Here is a 25,080-nt window from a genome sequence, read left to right on the forward strand (position 1 = left end):
AACATCATCGTCTTCCCTGCCTCTAAGAAGTAGGTCTCAAATTTGACTCAGTGGTTAGCATGGGTAACAGTGGTTCATCTGTTCTAAGTTACGGAGCAAGTCATTTTTTCCCGAATGCTGTCGTTTCTCAGTGGGAACCTGGATAAGCAGACGGCCCTGGGGAACACGGCCCTGCACTACTGCAGTGTGTACAGTAAGCCAGAGTGTTTGAAGCTGCTGCTCAGGAGCAAGCCCACCGTGGACGTCGGTGAGTGTGGGCGGGTGTCTCTTCACAGCTGCAGTGAGGGGCTTCACGGGAGAGGCAGGGGCTAAGACTCCACGCTTCAGTGCAGGGGGTGAAATTTCCATCCTGGGTTGGGAATTAAGATCCCACATGCTGTACAGTGCAGCCAAAAAATAAAATACATTTTTTTAAAAGGGGAGAAAGAATAACCACTGTAAGAGCATTCAGTCTGCTGAAACTGAGACATGCCCATTCCGTTGTACACTTAGTCTTGTTCTTTGCCTTTTCAAGATGCATCTTAGATAATCGTGCAAATGTATTCCCCCTGTTTCAGTTAATCAGGCTGGAGAGACCGCCCTGGACATAGCAAAGAGACTGAAAGCCACTCAGTGTGAAGACCTGGTAAGCCGAATGGGAAATGGGTTAGACCCTCTGCCTTAAGAAGGGTGTTCTGAAAAACCAAGACTGGGGGTGAGAGAAGCAGATTTTCTGAGGAGGAGGTGAGGTGGAGGACACAGGCTAAAGTAATGCAGACCAGCACTAAGGCTACATTTTAAAAAACAGTGAAGTGATAAATTCTTCATCCACGTCTTTTCCGTGCAGTTACAGTGTAGCACCTAAAAGGCATCTGAGAGGTCTTGTTACCAGCCAGAGTTGTTGATTGAGGTGCTGGGGATATTTTTGTTGTTTTGGGGTTTCTTGGGGGGACCTACAAGGATGTCCCAAAGTACTGCTTTTTCTTATTTGCCAGGACATTAGTCTTTCTCTGTAGCTAAATAATTATTTGAGAACTTCCCTTGCAGTCCAGTGGTTAAGATGCCAAGCTTCCACTGCAGGGGGCCTGGGTGTAGTCCCCGGTTGGGGAACTAAGATTATGCAGGCTGTCCCCAAAAATAAAATGAAATAAGATAATTTTTTTTAAAAAATAGAATTATTTGGGAAGCCAGTTCCAAAAATAGGGCAAGTAAAGCTCAGAGTGTAATGATTTCCATCTTGTTCAATGCCCTGCCCTGCACCTTCTATGTACACACTCATCTCTAGTCCCACTAGTTCTTGCTTAGACCTCTGGGCCTTTGCATAGAGCATGATTCTCTTAGCCACAGAGAAGGGTAAGACAGGAAGGATAAGTGATGCTCCCTGGAGTTTCTGCCAAGTGCCCAGGCCCAGCAGTTGTCCTTCTTTATTTTTTGTAAGAATCCTTTGAGGAAGTTGAGTCACTCCTGCCCTGTTTTATGACTAAGAAAGTGTACCCCGAGTGGAACCAGGGCCATCTGACTTTAGAGGCAGACCTTTCAAACTTTTCTGACTCCAGTTTTGCCCTCCAACAATTTACAGTTGTAAATTCTTGGGATGCATATTCATAATGTTAAGAAAACTTTTCATTTCGAAGAAAAGTCATCCAAATTAGAAAGGCTCTGCCTGTAATTCTTGGCACTACCTCTCAGGTCTGTCCCATTTGTGTAATCAGAGTTTTGCCTGCATCGCAGCCACTGGTGATTAATCTGAAACCAGGAATGAGGTGGAAGCTACTTGGCGTTTATATAATGTCAGGGTGTCTCACCTTTAAATTGAAACGGTTCCGCCTGCTGTCACTTTCAGCTTTCCCAGGCTAAATCTGGAAAGTTCAATCCACATGTCCACGTGGAATATGAGTGGAATCTTCGACAGGAGGAGATGGATGAAAGTGATGACGACCTGGATGACAAAGTGAGTGGAGATGATGCCTCAGAATTCCAGTGCTGCTCTCAGGTTTTCTCCACTGTGCAGATAAGATCCATTTTCTGTGAGGTTGATTTTGGTCTCATGACCTGACTTACCTGTGCAGGACCAGGTGACTCTGCGCCACTGAAGTTCTAAATCTGGAGGTTGCATGGGTGCCGTTGCTGTGGAACTTCCAACAGGGGTTGGAAGTGTCTGGAATCCGAGAGGTTGGGCTTAGGTGTGCAGGCCTGAGTCATCAACATGTGTCGTTCAATTGCTCAGTTGTATTCGACTCTTTGAGACCCCGTGGACTACACCACGCCAGGCTTCCCTGTCCTTCACCATCTCCTGGAGCTTGTTCAAACTCATATCCACCAAGTCAGTGATGCCATCCAACTCTCTCATCCTCTGTTGCGTCCCTTCTTCTCCTGCCCTCAATCTTTCCCAGCATCAGAGTCTTTTCTAATGAGTCTGCTCGTTGCATCAGGTGGCCAAAGTATTGGAGCTTCAGCATCAGTCCTTCCAATGAATATTCAGGGTTGGTTTCCTTTAGGATTGACTCGTTTGATCTCCTTGCAGTCCAAGCGACTCTCAAGAGTCTTCTCCAACACCACAGTTCAAAAGCATCAATTGTTTTAACTGATGTTAATAAGTCATCATTGTTAGCTGGCAGTTACGGCCACAGGCATGGGTGAGGTTCCCTCCCAAGAGGATGCAGAATGAGAAGGGGGAGGGTGGTGGAGAGCGTGGACATCAAAGGGCTGAGTGGGAACAAACAGTTAGCGTAGATTACAGATGGATTCACTGTCCAGACACTGGGGAACTGTCCTGCACAGGGGAGGTATCTGTGGATAAGGTTATATCTGTGAGACTTAGCGAATTTATGGTTGTTAACAGAAAGGAGGGATGGGGGAAGGGACAGTTAGGGAGTTTGGAATGGACACGCACAGGCTGCTGTATTTAAAATGGATCACCAGCAAGGACCTGCTGCAGAGCGGGGGGAGCTCTGCTCAGGCTTAGTGACAGCCTGGCTGGGAGGGGAGTTTGGGGAGAGTGGATACATGTATGTGTGCGGATATGTATACATGTATGTGTGTGAGTCCCTCTGCTCTTTTATCGAAACTACCACAAGGTTAATCGGGTATACCCCCAATGCAAATTAAAAATTAAAAAAGATTAAGTCTGTAACCTTACGCTTCTGAATACTGTGAGCCCTCACAGGCATGTCCCTAGGGGGACCCTGGTGATGACAGGAGTCAGACGTGAACTCTTTAGATGTCTTCTTGTGCTGTGTCACGACTCTTTAAGTTTTCATGTGACTGATTCCCGATGGGCAGAGCCACGGGAACCCCATCCCCTCCTGAGCCTGCCCTGCCCACGTCCCCCGGACACCTTGATTACGGCTGACCCCCCGCACTGTTGTTTCACTTGCCAGCCGAGCCCCATCAAGAAGGAGCGCTCCCCCCGACCACAGAGCTTCTGCCACTCGTCCAGCATCTCCCCGCAGGACAAGCTCTCACTGCCGGGCTTCGGCACGCCGAGGGACAAGCAGCGACTCTCCTACGGCGCCTTCACCAACCAGATCTTCTCCGCAAGCACAGACTCACCCACGTCACCAATCGCGGAGGCGCCCCCGCTGCCTCCCAGAAACGCCACGAAAGGTACGAGCCTTGGGACGGGCCGCGTGACTCCATCCTCAGAGCTGGGAACCCACCCGGCTTTGAGGTCAGAATCTCGGGGTGAGTGTGAGCAGCAGGGCTGTGACGTCAGGGCGCCTTGAAACAGGGACCCTACCGTCTGCTGCGTTACAGCCGAGAAATAGCATTACGGGCACGCCTCGTGCCTTGTCTTATGTGAACCTCACAACTTCCCGTGAGGTGTGTGCTTTTGTGCCCATTGTACAGATGAGGAAACTGAGGTAGAGTGACTCACCCAAGGTCGTGCAGCGGTAAGTGGTGGAGTTGAGGGTCCATCCAGGGTCACATGGCTCCAAAACCAGTGCTCTTTGCTGTGTAATACAGGGTGGGATTTCCATTCTTCTTTGAGAAGTTTCTTTCCTCGACACTAAAATGTAATAACAGTGATAGTTAATAGTTACGAAGCTCTTGCCTCACGAGTGACCCTAAACCCAGAACCTCTTTTTCCACGCTCACAGAATGAGGTGCGTAGGACAGCTGGTGGCACCAGGCAGACGGGGCCCTGGTTCAGGGAGGCTGAGTCACTGCCCTGAGGGTCTCGGCGGCTGGGGTCCTCACCCAAGTGCTGTGTGACCCCAACCCACATTCCCGTGCTCTCTGATGAGGAGTGGTTTTTCCGTGAGACGCCAACCAGGGCAGGATCTTATCAGAGGAGGGTTACTGTGCTGGGAGTGACAGTCTGCAGATTCCCCACCCCATTTCTGTAATCCGTAGAACACCCTGCCCAGAAAGTCCATGTATTCCCACCTACATGGGGACAGGTTGAGAAGCAGAAATGGTAACATTAAGGAGTCACCCTGCCGAGTGGCGGGGAGCTTCCCAGGTGGTTCAGTGGTAAAAGAATCCATCCGCCAGCGCAGGAGGCCCAGAGTTGATCCCTGGATCAGGAAGATCCGCTGGAGAAGGAAACAGCAGCACACTGCAGTATTCTTGCCTGGGAAATCCCATGGACTGAGGAGCCTGGCAGGCCACAGTCCCTGGGGTCACAAGGAGTTGGACGCAACTGAGCGCCGCCCAGGGGAATCCGAGAGGTGCCCAGAGCTGGCGCTCCAGGTCTGGCCTTAGCCAGTGAATCCAAGTGCAGAATCCTGCCTGTGTGCTTGGCTTGTGGTCACGCAGGTTCAGGGGCTCCCCGGGCACAATGCCTTGCCTATTGGAGTCACACTGGGGCTCTTTTCTGGGGAATGTGAGCTTTATTCAAAACAGTGTTTTTTCAGAGCTTATTCTCCATTGAAATAGTGTTATAAATGGGAGCAGTGTTCTTAGACCCCAAATGGCCTCAGAGATTATAAAATAGTGGAGGAAGTTAAAATAAGACTTGGGCACGAACGGTGCCCATCAGAGATAACCCGTGACCAGAGCAGCAACAGGCTCATTCACCCGCCGGCGTGGTTCTTCCCATCCCATGCGTTATGCTGGAACGTACCTTTCACATCACTAGCAGGTCAGGGTGCAGGTGCTCCGTAAGAAGGCTGTATTGCCGCTCACCTCTGGGTGATGGTGTTCCCCATCAGGGTAGCAGTCTGCTCAGAGCAGCGTTCCTCTCTTCATCCTAAAGAGGACCTAATTGTGCTTACAAAAAAAAGTGATGATAGCCTCTCAGAGCCTCCAGGTCATTGAGAATCTTGAGGTCTACAGGAGGAAATGACACAGAGTCCTAGGAGCCAGGAGGCCCCCTTCACCTCCCTGTACCCCTTCCTGTAATTCTATCTCAAGGGGACGCAGAAACCCATAAAATACACTGACTGAACGCCAGAGTATGTATCTGTTGCTGCCTTGAATAAATTTCTCATTAGCTCTTTACCAAAGGCCCAGAAGACAAAGACCAGACTGACTTAATGATCCAGCTGCTGGATCAAGTGCTGAGAGACTGCCATGGCAGCCGTGGTCAGCTGAGGGTGGACTGCTCACCCCCTGCCCCCCAAAAATCCCGTTTTCGAATATAACGTCCCTCCCTGCTAAAATCAGGAGTGTTCTTCCAGGCCGTTCACAGCAGGACATCAGATTCCGAGCTGGAGAGAGACAAGAAGCCCGGCCCACCCGTGACTTGTAGAAAGGATTCGAAACAGGAGCCGCTTCTTGCGGTCAGCTTGGCTCACGTGCCCTTACGTGTGGGAAGGAAAGTGATCGTGTTTGCGTGGCGTTCTCAAGTGCTAAGCGTGCCCCGCCCTGCTCCTTCTCACATTCAGCTCACCTTGCCGAGTTTCAGGCTCTTCGTCTGAAAACTCAGGATTGGGCGTCTGGCGGGGTCCTTGCTTAGAGTGTGAAGTCATATTCACAAAGTGACTGGCACAGCGTGGGCCTTCAGTATGTAGCACGACAGCCTATTTGGTCCTGCTGCAGATGTTCAGTTCTGCAAGTGTCCCGGGTCCTGGGAAGGTAGCAAAGGGTGGAGCTCGGGCTCCAGTGGACGAGAGAGGGGTGAGCTGGCCATCGGGGCAGCTGCGGGTGCCGCTGCAGGTTTGAAGAAAGGGTGGAGGAAGTCTCCCATCCACTCCCCCCTCCGCTCCTGCAGGGATGCTGTGAGTGAGCTGTCCCTGCATCCCCTGCACAGGTGTGCTCCGTCAGCGCTTGTTGCATGAATAAACAACAGCGGAATCAATGAAAGCACATCCCAGAAATGTGTGGCCAGAGCAAGGACGGGGATACTCAGAAAACTAACCCAGATGTCCTGGGGGCGTGACAGACAGTTGATCTGCTGAATGTGATAGACAGTTCGCCTGCAGGATGTTTATGCCCACACTCAGTTGTTTAAGCCTTTTACACCATTTCTCTGACTCTCTTTTGAGGTCTGTGGCAACAGAGAGGGGTGGCCAGGGAGGAGACCGCCCCCCAGGGGTCTGAAGGTGGCCGACCACCCTCAGAGTGTGAGTCAGGGAGCCTAGGAGATGTTTTCCCCCAGAGGGACATGATTCATATGCTGATGACTGTTAAGTTTCCCCGGGATTTTTTTTTTTAATCTCATAGGAAGATAGCAACTTGAAAGGCTTGATTTTGATACTTCCCAGGGACCACTGTCCTTCATTCCAGTTGAATTTTCTAGGTTTTGGTTGGGGGTGGGCATTGTGGGATGGGAGATTTTTGTGGCCTGTTTTTTTCAGTCTCTCTCGCTCCTTTTTAAAGCATCACATGTGTCACCTTGCGCTGGCCGAGAGCACCTCTGTCATTCCCACCCTGGGCCGTGGTCACTGGCGCAGGCTGGCCAGCCCGGCCGCCTGACTGCCAGGGCGTGGAAAGGAAGTCCTTGCTGTGCGTCTTGCATAGAAGTATGTTTGAGGAAGCGTTACGGAGCCAACCCTGAGCCCCTTGAGTTTGGCTCTTTGCTCTTAATATTCCCGGAAGGAGGTTGAAGGAGACGTGAACAGCTCTCGCGTGTCCTGTGATGCTGGGTCCTTCACAGCGTCTCGCCGCCGTGTTGGGACCGCGCCGGCTCCACGGCTGACCCACCATGGTTTCTCCACACGCTCCCTCCACCGCACTCTGCCTCCGTTTCCCCTTCTGAGCGAGGAGGTGTTTGTAGCTTCTTCCTTGTACACAGACAGTTCTCTAAATGAAGATAGTGCATCTTTACCTATGTTTTAAGTGATGTAAACTCTCCTCTCTTTGAAGCTCCATACTGTGAAAACCATTAGACAGTGCTAAATTTTAAAAAAAGAAAATGCTAAATTTTTCATTCGCGTTGTCCAGAGTTGTCTGTATAACTCTGTCATTAGCTCCTGTCATTAACACATATGGCATGTTAGAATATATATATTATACTTCTATAGACAGTTTTCTGCCCAAAACTGTCAGGTTAATTTTTAAAGTCACCTTCTAGGTTTTTCTTTAAATTGAAATTTCAGAGGTGTACCTTTGGTCTCCTAGCATGGGGGGCCTCTGGGTTCTCTGTTTTATTAAGAACCAGAGGTACAAGGGCTTCCCTGATAGCTCAGTTGGTAAAGAATCTGCCTACGGTGCAGGAGACATGGGTTCGATCCCTGGGTTGGAAACATCCCCTGGAGAAAGGAAGGGCTACCCACTCCAGTATTCTGGCCTAGAAAATTCCATGGCCTATAGTCCATGGGGTCACAAGGAGTCAGACACAACTGAGTGACTTTCACTTTCTTTTCAAAGATACAAGGACACTGAGGAAGAATCCTCCCGACTTATACCGTGAATTTTGTCCGTAGGCTGTGCCCAGAACATGCCGGGCACTGAGAGAGGGGAGGACAGTGTGGCCCTTGCCCTGAGGAGGCTTCCAGCCTGGGGAGGAGACAGTGTGGGTCTGATGCTGGGTAGAGAGTGTGCAGTACCAGTCAGCCTGTGTGTGCAGAAATATTCATAGCCGCAGTTGCTCCAGGGCACAGGAGGGTTAGAGCAGGCTTCTGGATAAGGTCACACTGGAGCTGGCCCTTGACAGACGCTGAGGTGGAGGGACCGCAGGGGGTACCGTGGCTTCTGAGATACACAGCATCACCAGGCTGGTGAGCTTCCCAAGCCCTGGCCACGTGTCGGCCTCCGTGAGGGGCCTCCCCGAGCTGATGACCGGGAGAAGCTCTCGGCAGCACAGCTCAGGGCGTGTCCAGGGGGGCCGCTCAAGTTGAAGGCACGGGAAGAGTGTCCAACAGACAGGAGACCCAAGAGGCCGTTGGCAACGCAGGACCACAGCCCACCCACGCGGACCCCCAGCAAGAGCTGCGCTACACCCTGCCTCCTCGTGAAAGCCTTTCTAATAATGTAACCTCAGCGTTATTTATAGCAACTTTGTAAGTCTAGACCCATATTTTTAAGAAAAGTGTTGGCAGATAATTTGACATAATAGCCAATGTTAGTGGGCCCTGTGGTTTAGGGTGTTTTCTGCCTATTCCCACATGCCTCGGCTGCCCAAGTCCCTCCCCTCCCCACCTGTTAATCTTGCCTCCCTTTTGAGTATGTTTGATGCTGTGTCTACTCTTTCCTGTTCTCTTTTGTTTCAGCTTCCTTTTTTTTTTTTAATATATATTTTATTTATTTATTTGGCTGTACCAGGCTTAGTTGTGGCATGTGGGGTCTAGTTCCCTGACCAGGGATCGAACCTAGGCCTCCTGCTTTGGGAGTGTGGAGTCTTAGCCACTAGACCACCAGGGGAAGTCCCTGTTTTAGCTTTCTTTACCCTGCAGGAATTGCTTCTTTCCTGACTGGGCCAGTCCTCAGGTTTATTTCACTTAAAACATCGTTTTCAGTGCCTAAAGATGAGTTACTCATTTTGGAAATCTTTTGAGCTCTTTACAACTTGAAAAATTTTTGTCTGCTTCCCTGGGGTCTGATATAATGTTTTTCATCCTTTTTTAACTCATAACCTACCAGTCGGGAAGATTCAGTGGCACCTTCCTTTCTGTGGCTTCTGTACCAGAACGGTAGGTGGATCTGGGTATGTGTGTTTTCTGTGAAGGTAGATTACAGCATTGAATGTTTCTCTTCGAACTTCTAGCCACCCTCACTAGGTCCCCTCTCTCCCTGGTTTCTGCTCTGTCTCCCTAAGTGAGACATTCTATCTTCCCTAAGGATCACTAGCCTTAAAACAAGAGAAGTAGCAATTTATTCATCCATTTATTCGACACTGCATTATTAAATTCATCTTACCAGGCCAGAGAAAAGCCTGACCTCGATAGAACCTGCAGCATGGTGGGGAAGGAGGCCGTGACAAGCAAGCAGAAAAGGAATAATTAGAGACTGTGGCAGCCGATGTGAAGAAAGTGAGGCAAGGCAGCCTGATGACGTGATGAAGGGAACATGAACCCCTACATTTTTAACATGATGATTCAGAAAGCTTGATTTTGCTTGGTTTGTGGTTGGTTGCAGGACTGCTCTGGTTTGCTCCCTCCTAAAATCACGTACACAGAGCGCTCTGCCCAGAGACATGGCCCCATTGGCCGTCTGTGTTTCCAGGCAGGATTTGGAACCCATTGAATGGCCTTTCAGATGCGCTACATCGAGAAGTCCCTAGGTGGCACTAAAGACGAGCCGCTGGAGAATCTCACCATTGTCTATTATCTATTCTCCATCTATTTCCAAGAGGAAAGTTACACTTCCTAGTACCGAGCGTTGTTGTTGCCGTTTGCATCAACGTGTGCTGAGCCCAGAAAATGCTGGCCTGGCTTTTAGGACAGGCCGAGCCCTTGCCAGCCCCAGAGACCTGCATCGTGGTCCAGCCGAGCCCCTCTCGGCTACCTAACCTTTATCACTCCAGCTCCACTTTCCTAGCTGCGAAATGTGGCCAGTGATACCTGACCCCAGGCTTCCCAGGTGGCTCAGTGGTAAAGAATCCACCTGTCAGTGTAGGAGAAGTGGGTTCAATCCCGGGATTGGGAAGATCCCCTGGAGAAGGAAATGGCAACCCACTCCAGTATTCTTGCCTGGAGAGTCCCATGGACAGAGGAGCCTGGTGGGCTACAATCCATGGGGTCACAAAAGAGTTGGATACAACTTAGCAACAAGAACGATACCTGACCCACATGCCTCACAGAGTTGTTATGAAAATTGAGGGGAACACCATATAGGAACATATTTCAAAAACTGAGATGCCCTATGCAAACCCAAGGCTAAAGTAACAATGCCTGTATTGTTGCAAAAATAAAATCGTTTCTGAAACGGCAGTGACTGGTGTCATAATTAGGCATTGCTCTGGGGTAACAGACTTCCATCACATATCTGTCAGTAGGACTGAGAATAAATGCTACAGCCACAGGGTCATGTCATCCTAAAGCAAATGACCGTTTTCCTAAGCTGAGCAGTATTTACTTCAAGACAAGACTATCTCTGAAAGACAGGGGTTTAAGTCTGTGTTGGTACTGACCATAATTGATAATGGGATACAGCAGAGCTTGTTTTCCGAGGAAGGAGGCCAGCAGTAATTAAGCTTCTCTTTTAATACGTGGAATATAGAAGGCTCTTTTGGAGCCTCTCTGGGGCACCGGGTACCTACCCTCCTGCCTTAAACATTTGAGGTGGCAGTGTCCTTAGCTTTTTTCATTTCTTTCCTTTTTTTCTTCTTTCAGTGTTTGTGCAAACTGTTGTTTAGTTAAATCATATACCTGGTAATAATCACGAAGAGAGGTTTGTCAAGGTGCCCAGCGTCACCCAGGTGCCCAGGCACACAGCAGCCACTTCAGTGTCACTTGAAATAAAATTAACAGCATATATACTACTTAAAAATCCCTTTCTTTTCCTAAAAACATTAGAAATGGTAGTAATGGTTTGTGTGCGTGTGTGTCTGTGTGTGATATTAGTATCATTATTGCTATCCTGTCATTACCTCTAGAGAAAGTGGAATCTTTTTAAAAACGTTGACTGGAAAGGGAGGGGATATATACACACATACAGCAGATTCACATTGTTCTACAGCAGAAACTAACGCAGCCGTAAAACAATCATGCTCCAATTTAAAAAATAAAATTAGGGTGTTTAAAACAATTTTAAAAACCTTTAGAAATCAGTGAAGCTTAAACAATTTATTCAAGCTTGCAGTATAATAGATGGTTTATGATTTCTGGGGTTTCCCTAGTGGCTCAGCCAGTAAAGAGTCTGTCTGCAATGCCAAAGACCCAGGTTTGATCCCTGGGACAGGAAGATCCCATGGAGAAAGAAATGGCAACCCATTCCACTATTCTTGCCTGGAGAATCCCATGGACAGAGGAACCTTGGTGGGCTACAGTCTACAGGGTTGCATAGGACATGAATAAGCAAATAACACTTTGCACCTTTGTGATTACCAGGACAGGTTAGAAATTGGAATTGGAGGGGAGAAGAGGGTTTTTGTGTTTCCCTTTTTTCCATGCAACCCTTTACATTAGAGCTTTCATTATTTATAAAAGTCATCAGAAAAGAGGAAAAAAAAAAAAAACTTCTGGCCAAGTCTGCTGACTGGAAGAAGCAGTTGCAGTGGAGAGAAAACCCTGGTCTGAGGCCGCTTGGAGGTTTCGTCGGTTCTTTGCTCTTCTCTCCATTGACGTTGCTGGCAGTGCTGTGCGTCTTCTTCCTCAGTAGGTTTTGCAGTGGTTCCAGTGTTTATTGGTTTGAAATGGGTTTTTTGCATTGCACCTGAATGAGGATGTAAACCCAGTGGCATTCCATGTTGACTGACGTTTTGTTTCTTAACAGCAATTATTCTCCTTTTTAATTTTTTTACCAGCAATTTTTTAAAACCCTTCTCGTGGGTCACAGGGTGGATGGACTGGGCCATCCACAGGCTCCTGCTTCCGTCTCTCTGTATCATACCACATTCTGTGCTCGGGAGTAACCGCATACGGGCTGTTCTGTCTGCGAGACCGAGATTAACCTTCCTGCCCCGTTCGATTCCTTTCCAGGTCCACCTGGCCCACCTTCAACACTCCCTCTAAGCACCCAGACCTCTAGTGGCAGCTCCACCCTGTCCAAGAAGCGGCCTCCTCCCCCACCACCCGGACACAAGAGAACCCTGTCCGACCCTCCCAGCCCACTACCTCACGGGCCCCCAAACAAAGGCGCAGTTCCTTGGGGTAAGTCATCCTCAAGTCAGGGCCCAGGCTGCCTGGGGTCGGGCCGCCACGGGGCTCGGGGGGCAGTGGGCACTTAGCACGCTCAGCAGACGGAGGAGCCCGCACCCACGCTGGGCCAGGGCTTAGACACGTGTGATCGCGCAGCCTCCTATGGCCAAGAAACGTTTGGGAAAATATTTCTGTCACCACTTAGAAAGCTCAATGATGATAAGGTGCTGAGCGTTTCTTGTGCACCAGACACCCGCCAGGGCCTCGGTGGTCAGGCTCCTGTCTCTCCCAGCCCCCTTCCCCCTGCTCTCAGCCTCACTGCTCTGCTTTCACTTCTGGGCCCTCCAGGCTCTTTGCCTCCTGGGGCCATCTCCTCCCTGCAGCTCTGTTGTGGGCTTGAAAGCCTGGCTCCTTCTCGTCCTTCTCAAGCCTGGCTGTCCCCTCTAAGGGAGCCCCCATCCCCGTTTCCCTCCAGGCCCGGATCTCCGCCGACACAAGAATGTTTTATTATATGTGTTTGGTGTTTTGGTCTCTGTGAGAGCAGGGCCCTTGTCTATCTGGTTCTCTTCTGTGTCCACGGAGCCTAGAATCAAGCCAGGTAGTCAATAATCGCTGGAGAATAAATAAACCCACCCAGAGTCAGTAACTTACCATTTCTGTGACAACTGATGGCGGATAGCATATTTCCATCCACGAGGAGCGCCATTTCCAGCTCCATCTGCCTTTTTAGTTTGCCAGCCTGCCACCAACTTCAGTCAAGAGCCAGGCGTTCCCTGGGGCCCTGGCTCTGCGGGTTTACAGGTCCCACCTCCCCCTTCCAGCGTGTCGCCTTGTGGCTTTTTTGTTTGTTTCTCATTGCAACCGATAGGGAACTCAGCTGAACGCTTTTAAAGGCATTGGTGATTTGGCAGTTTAGTCGCCAAGTCGTGTTCGACTCTTTGTGACCGCGTGGGCTGTAGCCCACCAGGCTCCGCTGTCCATGGGATTTCCCAAGCAAGAATACTGGAGTGGGTTGCCATCTCCTCCTCAGGGGCTCATCCCAACCCAGGGATCAAACCCAGGTCTCCTGCATTGCAGGCAGTCTGCTTACCAGCTGATCCCCAGGAAAGGCCATCATTAAAGGCATTAAGTGTTCCAAACTTGGGGAGCTTTGGGGAACAGCCATGCTGCCGTCTGCAGACTGGCACACGCGTGAGCTGCACGTGGCTTGGAATGCCCCGGCGCAGGTGGGCTGTCTGTGCTCAGCCCTCCACTCTCCTCGCCTCGTGCCTGGGGTCTGGGCCTCTGCACACGCGTGCTCCAGGATGGAGATGAGTGGGAATGCGTGGGCAGTGTGTTCTTCACCGCCAGGCTGCCCTATGAGCCAAACTGTGGAAATGCTGGACCGGGGCGTCCAGCTGCGTGGGGAGGCTTCTCGGGGACTTCGCAGCGGGTGTTGAGTAGTCAGTTCCCAGTGAGACGAGCTGGGGGAGCCTTGAAGGGCACCGCCCAGGCACCCATCAGCAACACACAGGTCCCTGAGGCTGCCCGAGACTCCCCCACCCCTCACCCCAGGGCCTTCAGGAGTCCCCAGGGTTCATCCAAAAGGACCTTGCCCCAGATAGCGTCCCACTGACGGTCACGAGTTTCCTGCAAGCGTTCCTACCACGAATCTCCGATTAACCTTCTTTGTGAATCTCATTAAGCTTTGATCCTGTTGTTCATTCACGTTCTCTTATTTCTCCATGAAGTTTATCATGCCTTACTCCATTGGTCTGCAGTTGAAATTTACTACATCTCTGTTTTCTGGCTGAAGAATCATCTCTCTCATAGGTTCCTTCCACCTGACTGAGCAGCGGGACTCGCAGCTGCCGTTCATCTTGTTTGGTTTTGGTTTTGGTGGTTTTGTTGGGGACGAGGGGCATTTTTCACTAAGAACAAGGTTCCCCCTTTATGAGACAGAGTCAGTGTCCTGGACAGTGAGCAGGAGGGAGCCTTCGAGCTTTGAAAACTTTGGGCTGCGAGCAGTCATCTGCCCTCCCCACCCATCACCACCTGCCAGAGCCACTCGCCTACCACCCGCCTCCAGGGACAAAGACAGAACCTGTCCGTACAAAAGTGACGACTGTCCATGTCGCAGACGACCCCAGGTGGTCATTCCGTGACCATCGGGCCGTCTATCTGACGTGTGTGTGCACATAGGGGAGACCTTCTTGCAGACACATGTAGGCTCAGGTCAGTGACAGGCCTCTCACCAGGCACGCTGAAGCGACTCTTAACTCGGGCCACATGCTTTATGTTGTCATCCCCACAGGTTTTATCTCTGCCTGTCTCCTGCTGACGCCGTGGTCCAGAAGCTGAAGGCAGGGCCAGACTCCTGTAAATAAAGCACACGGGGTGTCAGGTTCCCAGGGCGCGCTCACGGCGCCTGCAGCCTCCCTCCGGGAGCCCGTCTTCCCAGTGCTGTTTGTTGCTATTGTTCAGTTGTGTCTGACTCGGTGACCCCGTGGACTGCAGCACGCCAGGCTTCCCTGTCCTTCGCTACCTCCCGGAGTTCGCTCAGACTCATGTCCATTGAGTCGATGATGCCATCCCAACCATCTCACAGTTGGAAAGCATCACTTTCACTTTCCAGTGCGCTTATGTTCCCCTAAAGTCCCCTTCTCCTCCCAGCCCCTGAGGGTGAGGGCTTCTGGACTGTCTGAGATCTGTCAGGGCCGGGGGGTGGGGGGCGGTGGGCGTGCGGAGTGGGTAGCACAGCCCCTGAGCCCTCGCCGGGCCCCACCTGCCCACCCTCTGCCCCTCCTGGCGTTGGGATTATCACAGGGTGGTCCTGCTGGCTGCTCTGCCTTTCTTAGCATGATATGAACGCTTTATGGAGGCACGAGCTTTTTCTGTCTCCGGAGTTCCGGTATGGACCTGTGTCACCCTGCCTGGGTTCTGATCCGTCTCTACCACCTATAGCCCTGTGGCTTTCAGTGGTTCTATTTGGTTTACTTCCTACCTCAGTTTCTCCAGCTGTAAAATGGGGCTGTTAATAGCCCTCGTAGGATTCTTCGGCACAGTTTCACAGAGTAGGACATGGGGGTCTGGACTGTAAGGACACTGAGATTCAGAAAGGCTCGGTGCCCTGCCCAGGTCCTCCCGGCTGGTGAGAGGGCATCCCCTGTGGCTGGGAGAGCCCATGGCCCTTTCCCCCTCGGTGCTCAGCTGAGTTCTGCTCGTAGCCCGATCGCTGTGGCCGTTCTTCTGTCTCAGCAGTTGTTCCTCTAGCTGTGAATGGCGTTGGGGAGAAGGGACCCCGGCAGGCGGACACCCTCCACCTGCCTGTGCCGCCCCGCCCCTGCAGCGTGGAGCCCTGATCTTTGGGGAGGTCGCCCCAGGCTTTCTCCCCACTGGATCCACAGCATCCAGATATCCCAGGTGTCACGTGACTGCAGTCCCGCCACGCGATGAGTTCAGCCATCACTGGGGAGATGGCGAAGGCAGGATTTTGATCAGAAGACAGCCAGGCCTGTGGGCAGAATCGGGTTTTTGCAGGGACTGTTGATTTTTGAGGTGGCTTGTCGTTAAACCTCGCCTTCGGAGATAAAATAAGCTGGTTATAACCTGTTCTCTAAGAGACCAACACATTTTAACACAAATTAAATTAGTAAGGAAATGAGGACAAAGGGAGAATAAGGTAGCAAAGTAAAATGAAGGCCAGGAGTGTGATGTCGTCACTAAAGGCACAGCACAGGGGCGCATGCGGTGACTGGAAATAGACCACGGATCTGACCCTGAGGTTCTCACAGGCGAGAGCACAGAAGACAGTGCAGCCGGTTATCCAGTTGGTGGTGGCCATAATAGTAAACTCTTCTCGAACGTGAGATCCTTGTAATTGCTGCCTGTGATCAGCCTCCCCTGGGACCTCTGTCAGGTATTCACGGGAGTGTTTACAGGGCCACATCCTGGGGAACCATAACGTGAACTGAATGAACTTTCCAGAAGCCCGAGTTCTGACCGTGTTCCACCAGTTCTTGCCTAAGTGACCTCTGGGAATTACTTTAATTCCTTGTCTTTAGCTTCCAGGACTTAGAAAGGTCTATTCACTTCCTTTTCTCCCCCTACTTCCTGGGTCCCCATCCTCCCCAAGCTTCCTTTTTTTTTTTTTTAATGGAAAACATAATGGATAGATAATGAATGAAAAGCTATAGCCAAAATTGATTCACTTCTCCTGTTTCAAGGCCAGAACTTCCAGGTGAAAGAGTCAGTATTTGAAATTTCTGATCCGTGACGCCCACATGTACTTATTGGAAGTAGCATTGGCTTGTAAGAGAGCCTTTGGGTGGATACTTCTGATTCTTTCCTTTTTCTTGGATTTCCCAATATATTCTCAACTCGGCTGCCCCTGCCACCCCAACCCCATTTTACATGCAGTTCTAGAAATAGTAATGGCTACTACTGTGTATAGATTATTCACCAGCTATCAGGTCCTGTACATTTGTTCATACATTCTTGTATTAAGTCATCATTTGTTGTTCATTCGCTCAGTCATGTCTGACTTCTTGCGACTCCATAAATAGCAGCACACCAGGCTTCCCCGTCCTTCACTATCTCCTAGAGTTCACTCAAACTCATGTCCATCGAGTCAGTGATGCCATCCATCCATCTCGTCCTCTGTCGTCCCCTTCTCCTCCCACCTTCAATCTTTCCCATCATCAGGGTCTTTTCCAGTGAGTCTGCTCTTCGCATCATGCAGCCAAAGTATTGGAGCTTCAGCTTCAGCATCAGTCCTTCCAGTGGATATTCAGGATTGATTTCCTTTAGGATTTACTGGAGAGTCCCTTGGACAGCAAGAAGATCAAACCAGCCAATCCTAGTTAAATCATAACTGTCCTGTAAGATAGGGACTATCATTGTCCTGGGTTAACTGACGAGATCGAAGCACAGAGGTCTAGTGACTTGTCTAAGATCACAAGTCCAGTAACTTCAGAGCTGGGATCTGAATCCGTTCCTGACTCAGAGGCTCATACGAGTGTCCACTCTTCCAGAAGACTCCTAGAGCCCGTGTGCCAGGCCCTGCTGGGTGGCGCCTCCTCTCATTCCACACTCTTGGCCCACAGCTGCTGAGCCATACCAAGTGACCTCGAGTCTTGGCCACAGAGTTTGTTGTTGTTTGTTTATTTACTTTTGGCTATGCTGGGTCCTGGTCAGTACGTGAGCTTTATCCAGGTGCAGTGAGTGGGGGCAACTCGCTAGTTGTGGTGATGGCTTCTCTTGTCGCAGAGCACAGACTTTATGGCACACGGGCTTCAGTAGTTGTGGCTCAAAAGCTTAGTTGCCCAGAGGCATGTGGGATCTTCCCGGACCAGGGATGGAACCCATTGTGCCCTGCACTGACAGGCAGATTCTTAACCACTGGACCACCAGGGACGTCCTTGGCCACAGCTTCTTAAATTGCCTGCCCCGCGTCTGTCTGCCGCCCTCCCTTCCTGCACATCTGTGCGCGCACCACAGTCCTTCCCCAGATTGCACAGAAAGAGGGAGAAGGATTGAGCTGCTTCCATGCTCATGCTCCTCCTCCTCCCTCCAGCCTTGCTCTCCTATTTTTGGAAATTTTGCTAAGCCACATTTCTCTTCCCAGGCATGGCAGGTGGCCTTTGCCTGGCTCTGAGAAAGACAGGATTCCTGTCTGCCCAACCTCAGATGCCTTCCCCAGGCCCACCCTCAACCCCAAGGAGTGGGAGAAGCCAGGCTGGGGGCGGCTCTGTGGGCTGCGATTTCCTTCAGCAGCACCCTGAGGCAGCTCTGGGCGTTCACCGGGTCGGAGAGCAGGGCCACGGAGCCGGACAGGGCAGCGCCCCTGTCAGTGACGGGCTCACCTGCTGAGGAAGTAAATCATCACCATTTTCATTACATCGCATCAGAGAGCTTGGAACAGCGATCCCCCTTCGTGTCACGCCCCCATGGTCCAGACCCGTTCACCACACTCCGTGGTTTTTCTCCCGTGATGCGCATGCCGCCTAGTGGAGAGGTAGCTGTCATCCCTCTTTTGTACAGGAGGGAACTGAGACTCGGTAGGAAAAGCAGTGTCATCAGAACTCATGCCCGCTGGTCAGGCACATGCCTAGAATCCAGAGCCAGGCTTGTCTGGCTCTATAAGCTGCACCCTGACCGTCCTCTGTGATTAATGGTTATCGGCTCACTCGGGAGATGAAGGGACTGAGTCCGACTTTGCAGAGACTTTTCTAAGGTGTCAGAGGAATTTACCACAAGTGGGAGGGGACAGGTGTTGCAGGGAGCAGGAACAGAGGGGACGAGGTTACAGAGGCGTAAAAACACGTGGCGTCTTGGGAAGTGGGCAGAGGAGAGGGTGAAGTGAGGACTCCGGCCGTTTGAGCTGCGGTGTCGGGCCACAGCCCCCGACGTGCTGGCTTGTCTGTGAGACAGCGGAGCGGGTGGCCCCGAGCGGAGCGGGGCCTTCTGCAGCCCGGGTGGTCTCATGCTCATGCACAAAGGGTGAGAATCGCTGGCTTGGGGTGTTTTCTACCTGGAGCAGGAATGAGCAGATGCGGCAGCGTATTCCCCTCATCTAGAACTTTCTTAGACATTTTAATTGTTACGACCCATTTAAGTCTGAAAGTGTGAGATTTGAGCACCACTCTGAAAAGAAACGCCTGCCTTAAAAAAAGGAAGTCTCAACTTGGAGGATGCCTTGAGAGGCTGCCAAGGAAGACCTTCGGCGTTAAGCTGCAGAGTCGTGGAAATAGACTGATGGTTAGGAGTGTCTCATTAAACTAGACATGTATTTGAAAGTCTGGCCCTATTCTTCATGCATCGATGTTCCTGGCATTACATTCCCGTCCAAGAGGTTCCATCTGAGCACTCGGGCAGCCTCTCCCTGTCCTGTAGGTTATGGGGCTGGGGTGGGAGCGGCACGGGTGGGGATTCATTGCAGACCCTGGAGGAGGGCTGCCTGGCTTCGCATCCCAGCTCTGACCCTTACCAGCTGCTTGACCCTGGCCTCTGCTTTACTTCTTTGTTTCTTATGTAAACGGGAAGGCAAATAGTGTGTCTGGGATTCCCCGCTGACTCAGCAGGTAAAGAATCCACCTGCAGTGCAGGAGACACGAGTTCAGTCCCTGGGAAGATCCCCTGGAGGAGGAAGTGGCAACCCTCTCCAGTATTCCTTCCAGAGAAATCCCATGGACAGAGGAGCCTGGTGGGCTCCAGTCCATGGGGTCGCAAAGAGTGGAGCATGACCGAGCACCCCCACACCATAATATGTATCTCACTGATGTAATGACTGCGAGGTACTTAGCATAGTACATCACTCGTAGTCAGGGCTGAATACACAGCAGTTGCTGTTATTAACGTTGCTCTCAGGGCATTTCCAAGGAATAATGAAACTCAAGTGCATTTGTGTGTGGGACCTCTGGCAGCCATGTGACCTGCAGCCGTTGGTCCATTTAATCCTGTCTCCCCCAGGTAACGACGTGGGTCCGTCATCGTCCAGTAAGACCGCAAACAAGTTCGAGGGCCTGTCCCAGCAGTCAAGGTGAGCCATCTCCACACGGGCTCCCCTGGGGGTTGCTTAGGGTCGCTGTGGACAGTTACACACAAGTGAGCTTTAGGGCCGTCTGCTCAAGGTGGGGCTTGCCAGCTGATGCTGACTGTGATGGGAACCTGAAAGCCTCCATCACTTTGCATGGCCCACCTTGGCACACAGTTCTCAGGGCCCGAACAGGGTCTGCAGACAGTGTTTCAGGGGAGCAGCGCCTCCCCGTCCAGATTCCAGGTGCAAATGGACCACACTTTCCTGAGGATTGCACAGTCTACGCTGGAATGAGTTCTTATTTTCAGTTTTTAATGAAGTCATTTTGTTTTGTTACTTTCTCTTTTAGCTCCATTCTGCAGACCTGAGAGTAAAAAGATCTCCTCAAGGAGATCCAATTAGCCTAGAGATTTTCAAACATAAAAATAGAATTCTTTCCAAGTCTCCTGTTTCTAAGAGTTCCTTAAGCTAGGCTAATGGAGAGGCATCCCTTTCTCCTCTCCTCTCACCAAGATGAGATGCTTCGGAAGAGTTTCTATGGACAGTGTATACCCAGTCCCAGCACAGAGGCTTTTCCCCAGAGACTTGATCCCAGATAAGGACACAGGGAGCCACTTCCTGACCCAAAAGCTCAGGCAGGAGGAGTTAGCTGGTTCGTGGGGGGTGCCTTCCAAAGTTTTTCAAAGCTGAAAGCCGAAATCCTCATTTCTTCTAATGCCTCCGCCTTGTTTTCATCTTTACGAGCCCGTGAGGTAGCTCAGTCTGCTGCCCTCAGGTTTGTAGATGAGGACGCGGGGCCCTGGGACTCAATCCGGGGGGTTCTCAGGCACCTCAGTCAACACTCTGCCTGCCCCTCGCGCTCAGCGCCCTCCACACACACTGCCCGGGGGGCTCTCAACCCCAGGGCCGGTGGGGGTCTTCGAGGGGAGGGAGTCTGACGTGGGGGAAGTGCCCACTGATGGTTTTTACAGGGAATCAAGCCCTGACATGTACACACACGCTTACATACATGTGCACATAGCACCACCCGCAGCACACGAAGAAGCCCAGGTTCACCCCAGGGCTCCTGTGTGAGGCGCTTCTAAGTGTCCAGCTTGGCTTCCGTACCCAGGCCAGGAAGGCATCGCGTTCACGTCTGTGATGGGCAGATATGCGTCCCTGTGAAGATGCTGAGGCCAAAACACGCACCAGATGTGTTCAAGGCAAAACGCTTCTGGTTTAGGGGTGGCTTGATCTCACCAGTCTTAGCCTCGAGTAGCCCAGAGGCCTTAGAATTTTGAGGGAGCCAAGGAAAGAGCCCCGAAGACCAGGAGTGATTTGTGGGCCAGGATGAAAGACACATGCATTTCATCTTCTTTATTGGACTCTTTGTTTTCTTTTTGGTTGGTTTGGCTTTTCCTGTCCTTTTAAATGCAATTAAGAGAGAAGAGGGGTGGAGTCAGTTCTTAGGCCACCAGAGGACAGCAGAGGATAAACGAGGTAATAGAAGGGGCTCTTGGCAGATACAAGTCTGGCACTGAGATGCTGTGCTGTTTGGGTGCTCAGGGCCCCCGGGGTCCCCTGAACACAGTCACAGCCTCTTGTTAAAGGGAAAGAGCGGATTCCCACTGAGAGTTTTCGCCTGCAGTGCTGGCATCTTGGTGGTGGCAGGGGCTTGGGGAGTCCCTGATACCAGATGACATGGGGCAGCTTCTGTGCCTGGGGCCTGCTGCCCGGATCCTCTGCTCATTTACAAATTGTTCAAGAGGAGGAACAACTCAGGGAAAGCCTGAAGGCCTGAGACCCACGCCATTTGCTCTGGTGCAAGGAAAAAGTGAGGACTCCGGAGTCCAATGGAGCTGGGCCTGAATGTCCAGCTCCGTTGCTGGTCAGACCCGGAAGCTTCCACAGGTCACTGGAGGTGCACGGGCTCTGGTTTCCTCTGCTACAGGTGGGGGTGACAAGCGTAACATCGTGGGGTCACATGAGAAGAGCTGCCTCAGAGCAGCGCACTTGGCCCAGGACCTGCAGTGTGCCCAGCGCTTCCATCAGCACTGTTCCTTCGGGGAAAGGTGTCAAAAAGAGGAGGGATTAGGCTTTTTCACTTAGAGGGTTGGTGGTGGTTTTGTTACTTTCCCTCTGGACTCCATTCTGCAGACTTGGGAATAAAAAGATAATCCTCAGGGAAAGGCAGGCAAACTTCAAATCCGGGCAAGTGGACTATAATCTTTTGTTAGGGAAATGTTGAAAGCATTTTTAGATAGATAATTCTGTGAATTTCTGTGATTTCCTTGAATGCTATTTCACTATTGATTTTATAGCCTTCTGAGATCATAAATGATTCTTATTTATTCATTAGCACCGGTTCTGCAAAGACTGCCCTTGGCCCAAGAGTTCTTCCTAAACTACCTCAGAAAGGTAAGATTTCTCTTTTTCATGCTGTTTGTTGTCCGACTCTTTGCGACCACAGAGACAGCAGCTCACCAGGCTTCCCTGTCCTTCACTAGATATCTACCGGAGTTTGCTCAAATTCTTGTCCATTTAGTCGGTGATGCTATCTAACCATCTCATCCTCTCTTTTATATTTACATGTAATTATACTGTCACTGTCGGAGAAGGCAATGGCACCCCACTCCAGTACTCTTGCCTGGAAAATCCCATGGATGGAGGAGCCTGGTAGGCTGCAGTCCATGGGGTCGCGAAGAGTTGGACCTGACCGAGCGACTTCACTTTCATTTTTCACTTTTATGCATTGGAGAAGGAAATGGCAACCCACTCCAGTGTTCTTGCCTGGAGAATCCCAGGGATGGGGTTGCACAGAGTCGGACACGACCGAAGTGACTTAGCAGCAGTATACTGTCACTGTATCCTCCAAGGGATCGGGGGTGTTTGTCTCTTTTGACCCCTGCTCTATCTCAAATGGCCTTGAGCAGCAGCTGACATGTAAGAGATAAGTAATTAATATTTGTTCAGTGAAGAAAAATACTTTAAGCTCAAGTTTTGTAATTAACAAATACCAAACTTTTCCTGAAAAACCAATGCTTTTTCAGAAGATCCCTCATTAGTATCCCCAGGTACCATTTCTTCTCTTGGGAACAAAATCAGAGAGACCTCAGAACTGGTCCTGGCTCTCCTGCTTACTAGCTGTGAGGCCTGGGCAGGGGACTCAGAAGCTTCACTGAGCCTGAGATTCCTCACCTGTCAACGGGGCCGGGACACCTACTCCACCAGGTTTTATGAGGACGGGGTGAGATCATACTTCAGAAAGGCTGGATTTTGCGGATCAGCACCCCCACGTAGTCATTTAGCATGTTCCTCTGTCCTCTAATATCTCCTGTCAGTTGAAAGCTGGATCAAGAGACCCGACCAGATGCTGCTAGCTCAGGCTCTGGCAAACCCTCCCAGGCGGCCGTGCGCTCTTCTGTCGAGAGGGCCAAGCCACCCGACTGCCGGCTCCTGGTCCTCCACACCGAGCTCCATTCGTGTGTCTCTGTTAAAACCCCTCCACCAGGCCGTCGGCGGTGATCAAGCTCGGCCTGTCTGCAGCCTCTGGCCCAGCTGGTTACCGTCTTCTGCACTTGGCCCGTGGACACCATCCTGTTCTTACGGCACTGACAGCCCCTCCCCTCGTGTGCAGGCCCCTCGTGTTCTCAGCCTCCAGAGACTGGCTCAGGCACGGTCACTTCTCTTCTGAATCTGCCCTCCTTCCCTGGGGTACCCACCTCGGCGCCTCCATATCATATACCCAGCCAAGTGTCCCTCCGACATCTAAGCTCCCACACACCTGCCACTGGAGTGTCTCTGCTCAGACGTCTGACAGCCTCTCAACCTAAGATTTTGAAGACCCTTCACACACACACACACACACCCCCACCCACACACACACACACACACACACACACACACCCTCACACCCTCACACCCTCACACCCTCACACCCTCCAGCCAAACCTACTCCTCGCACAGCGTCCCTGTCTGTTACAGCGATATCGTCCAGGTACCCACAGACACACACACACACAGAGACACACACACACACACACACACACACCCCCTCCAGTCAAACCTGTTCCTCGCCCAGCGTCCCTGTCTGTTACAGCGATATCGTCCAGGTTCACACAGACACACACACACACATACCCTCCAGCCAAACCTGTTCCTCGCCCAGCGTCCCTGTCTGTTACAGCGATATCGTCCAGGTTCACACAGACACACACACACACCCTCCAGCCAAACCTGTTCCTCGCCCAGCGTCTGTTACAGGCGATATTGTCCAGGTCCAAGTGATTGGATCTTAAACCTAGGAGAGAAGCCCAGCTCCTTCCTCCCATGCCGCTCCTCCATCCACACACACTGTTGGTTCCCCGTTGGTTGTATCCTCCCGGGTCTCCCCTCTCACCGTGGTCTCCCGGACCGTCCTCTCCTGTCTGGACTCTGCAGCCTCCTCCCTGGTCTTCCTGCGTCCACCCTGGCCCTGCAGTCTTCCCCAGCAGAAGAGCCAGGGTGCTCCGTGTTCCATCAGTGGCTCCTGCCCCTCCCATCCAGCGCGTCCATCTCACCCAGGAAGCAGGCAGAGTCCCGGTGTGTTTCTAAGCCTCCTCAGCCTGAGGCACAGGGTGTCTGTGACACTGAGAGGGACAGGCCGCAGCGCCTTCTCCTGCCCACCCATCCTTATCCCCGGCGCCCGCTGGCGCTTCCACATGGACCGTCCTGACCACACCGCACTCTTTTTCCCTCCCAAACATGACTGACTTTTTAAATCCTTTGAAAGTGTTAGTTGCTCAGTCATGTCCAACTCTTTGCAACCCCATGGACTGTAGCCCTCTAGGATCCTCTGTCCATGGGACTCTCCAGGCAAAAATTCTGGAGTGGGTTGCCATTCCTTTCTCCAGGGGATCTGCCCAACCCAGGGATCAAACCTGGGTCTCCTGCTTTGCAGGTGGATTCTTTACGGTCTGAGCCACCAGGGAATCCTTTGGGCTCCTTGTAAAGGGCTTAGTGAAAGCCTTCTCAGCTGGGGATGGACCGCTGCATGGAGCCATTTGTTTAAAGAGTTTTAAAAGGCAGTCGTATAGAAACTTCAGGGGGCTCTCCAATATGAACAGAGTCATGGTAGTGTTGGGCTGTGATGCAGGCCTTGGTCCCTTACATTCTTCCCTAGTTGTCATCACAGTGAAAGTCCAGCCCTGCATCCTGGGTTTTTCCACTTAGGATTCTGCCATCGAGCAGCTGCCATCCTCTGCTTGGCGCCCCCTTTTGTTGGAAACATGAGCTGAGAGCATGTGGGCTCTTTCTTCATCTTCCTCCTCCTTCTCAGTTATGTCCTTAGAGCCTGTTCTCAGAAACAGAACCATCACAGTCCAGGAGAGTGTTTCAGCACCTGAGCTCTCTGTCACGCTGCTGTTCAAAGGGCCGAATCTGTTTGTTTCCAGCCAACCTTGCCGGCATGAACCAGCTGCACCATAACCCCCCGGGTCTCTT

General features: G+C 51.4%; 1 protein-coding gene and 1 long non-coding RNA gene across 4 annotated transcripts in view; one reads left to right on the top strand and one right to left on the bottom strand.

Moving 5' to 3' along the window:
- ASAP1 (ArfGAP with SH3 domain, ankyrin repeat and PH domain 1) overlaps positions 1 to 25,080 on the top strand; it is a 328,169-nt gene that overhangs the window by 292,567 nt on the left and 10,522 nt on the right. For 2 of the 3 annotated variants that reach the window (XM_043879144.1, XM_043879146.1), the window contains 7 exons: positions 132 to 247; positions 558 to 625; positions 1,823 to 1,930; positions 3,360 to 3,585; positions 11,946 to 12,116; positions 19,554 to 19,623; positions 21,959 to 22,017. In XM_043879144.1, coding sequence (XP_043735079.1) covers positions 132 to 247; positions 558 to 625; positions 1,823 to 1,930; positions 3,360 to 3,585; positions 11,946 to 12,116; positions 19,554 to 19,623; positions 21,959 to 22,017 — 818 coding nt within the window. The remainder of the gene's footprint in view (positions 1 to 131; positions 248 to 557; positions 626 to 1,822; positions 1,931 to 3,359; positions 3,586 to 11,945; positions 12,117 to 19,553; positions 19,624 to 21,958; positions 22,018 to 25,080) is intronic. The other variant, XM_043879145.1, reaches the window with a different exon arrangement.
- Positions 2,459 to 5,376, bottom strand: LOC122678965. Its single transcript, XR_006336295.1, has 3 exons — positions 5,048 to 5,376; positions 3,857 to 3,988; positions 2,459 to 2,769 (listed from the first exon to the last, which is right to left on the bottom strand). It is a non-coding gene; the product is annotated as an uncharacterized LOC122678965 (long non-coding RNA).

Source organism: Cervus elaphus, chromosome 21 (assembly GCF_910594005.1).
Source record: "Cervus elaphus chromosome 21, mCerEla1.1, whole genome shotgun sequence".
Lineage (NCBI taxonomy): Eukaryota > Metazoa > Chordata > Mammalia > Artiodactyla > Cervidae > Cervus > Cervus elaphus.